Source organism: Octodon degus, unplaced genomic scaffold (genome assembly GCF_000260255.1).
Source record: "Octodon degus isolate 3935 unplaced genomic scaffold, OctDeg1.0 scaffold00226, whole genome shotgun sequence".
NCBI classification, from domain to species: domain Eukaryota; kingdom Metazoa; phylum Chordata; class Mammalia; order Rodentia; family Octodontidae; genus Octodon; species Octodon degus.
Window position 1 is genome coordinate 2,423,327 of NW_004524802.1, and position 1,785 is coordinate 2,425,111.

Sequence of the window (1,785 nt, forward strand, 5' to 3'; positions counted from 1 at the left end):
GAGGAGACCCAGACCCAGGACCAGCCCATGGAGGAGGAGGAGGTGGAGACCTTCGCCTTCCAGGCGGAGATCGCGCAGCTCATGTCCCTGATCATCAACACCTTTTACTCGAACAAAGAAATCTTCCTGCGGGAGTTGATTTCCAACTCGTCCGATGTGAGTATTTCGGGCGGCGTGCGGGTGGGGGTTGGCTTCGGCTCGGCCCGGGGCCCTGTGCTTGATGGTGTGTCACTCTTCCAGGCTTTGGACAAAATCCGGTACGAAAGCCTGACCGACCCCAGTAAGCTCGACTCCGGCAAGGAGCTGCACATCAACCTCATTCCGAACAAGCAAGATCGCACCCTCACCATCGTGGACACTGGGATTGGGATGACCAAGGCCGACCTGATCAATAACCTCGGCACCATAGCCAAGTCGGGCACCAAGGCCTTCATGGAGGCTTTGCAGGCAGGCGCCGACATCTCCATGATTGGCCAGTTCGGTGTGGGTTTCTACTCCGCTTACCTGGTTGCTGAGAAAGTGACTGTGATCACCAAGCATAACAATGACGAGCAGTACACCTGGGAGTCCTCAGCAGGAGGGTCCTTCACTGTGAGGACGGATGCGGGTAGGCACGTGGCGCGCACGGTGGTTGGTCACGTGGGCTGGGTGGTGCTGGCGGCACCCTTGAAAGTGCTGTGGAGTTTTGTTGGTGAGGAACTCCCCCGGCTTACCGTAGGGGTTCTGGGTGTGGCCAAGCTGAATTGTTTGCATTTATCCTAATCTTTACAAGATCGTTGAGATTCAAATTCAGTTTCCTGGACTTTTTCAGGCGAACCTATGGGCCGAGGAACAAAGGTTATCTTGCATCTGAAAGAAGACCAAACTGAGTACTTGGAAGAAAGAAGAATAAAAGAGATTGTGAAGAAGCATTCACAGTTCATTGGTTATCCCATTACTCTTTTTGTAAGTGTTGCTGTGAAGTGAATTCCTGTATGCAGGTGACAGTGAGGGGACTGTACTGGGGCTTTCTGGAGGCCTACTTTTGAGGCAAGGGTTTGAGGGGGGCCTTTAGCACTGAGGCACATTTCCAGTCCTTATTTTGCCAAGTTGTAAAATAGCTTCAGCTGGGCTCCTCCTGCCTCAGCCTTTCAAGACTGCTGAGATATCTGCAACTCTGCACCTAGCTCCAGCTTGTTTAGGAGACTAATCTGAAACCAGCTTGGAAGCTAAGCACTACAAGGCAGATCTGTCTGAGGTAGTTTCAAAAACATGTAACACTGGTTTTGTGTTTTAGTGCTTTTTTAGTCTAGTTAATGCCATTGGGTGCAAACCCCTCTTCAGTCTATCTGTAATATTAAAGTCTTGTTGGTTGTGGTACTCCCCTCCCAGTAAATGTAAGAACTCTTTTATTTTTGAGACAGGGTCCTGCCTTGAGCTGACTTTGCAGCCCAGGCCAGTCTCGAACTCCCAGTGATCCTCTTGCCTCAGCCTCCAAAGTGCTTGTCTTGATTTTTTTTTTAGGCTGCTCTTGAACTTGTTCTGCCTCAGCTTCCCGGGAGCCCTGGGAGTCACAAATGCAGTGACTTTCTATCTTTTAGGTGGAGAAGGAACGAGATAAAGAAGTGAGTGATGATGAGGCTGAAGAAAAGGAGGACAAAGAGGAAGACAAAGAAAAAGAAGAAAAGGAGTCTGATGACAAGCCTGAAATAGAAGATGTTGGGTCTGATGAAGAAGAGGAAGAAAAGAAGGATGGTGACAAGAAGAAGAAGAAGAAAATTAAGGAGAAGTATATTGACCAAGAAG

General features: G+C 49.4%; 1 protein-coding gene across 1 annotated transcript in view; it reads left to right on the forward strand.

Moving 5' to 3' along the window:
- Hsp90aa1 (heat shock protein 90 alpha family class A member 1) overlaps positions 1 to 1,785 on the forward strand; it is a 41,770-nt gene that overhangs the window by 37,350 nt on the left and 2,635 nt on the right. Inside the window, exons 2-5 of the mRNA XM_004645431.2 lie at positions 7 to 156; positions 241 to 607; positions 812 to 945; positions 1,581 to 1,781. Of these exons, the coding sequence (XP_004645488.1) occupies positions 7 to 156; positions 241 to 607; positions 812 to 945; positions 1,581 to 1,781 (852 nt within the window). The remainder of the gene's footprint in view (positions 1 to 6; positions 157 to 240; positions 608 to 811; positions 946 to 1,580; positions 1,782 to 1,785) is intronic.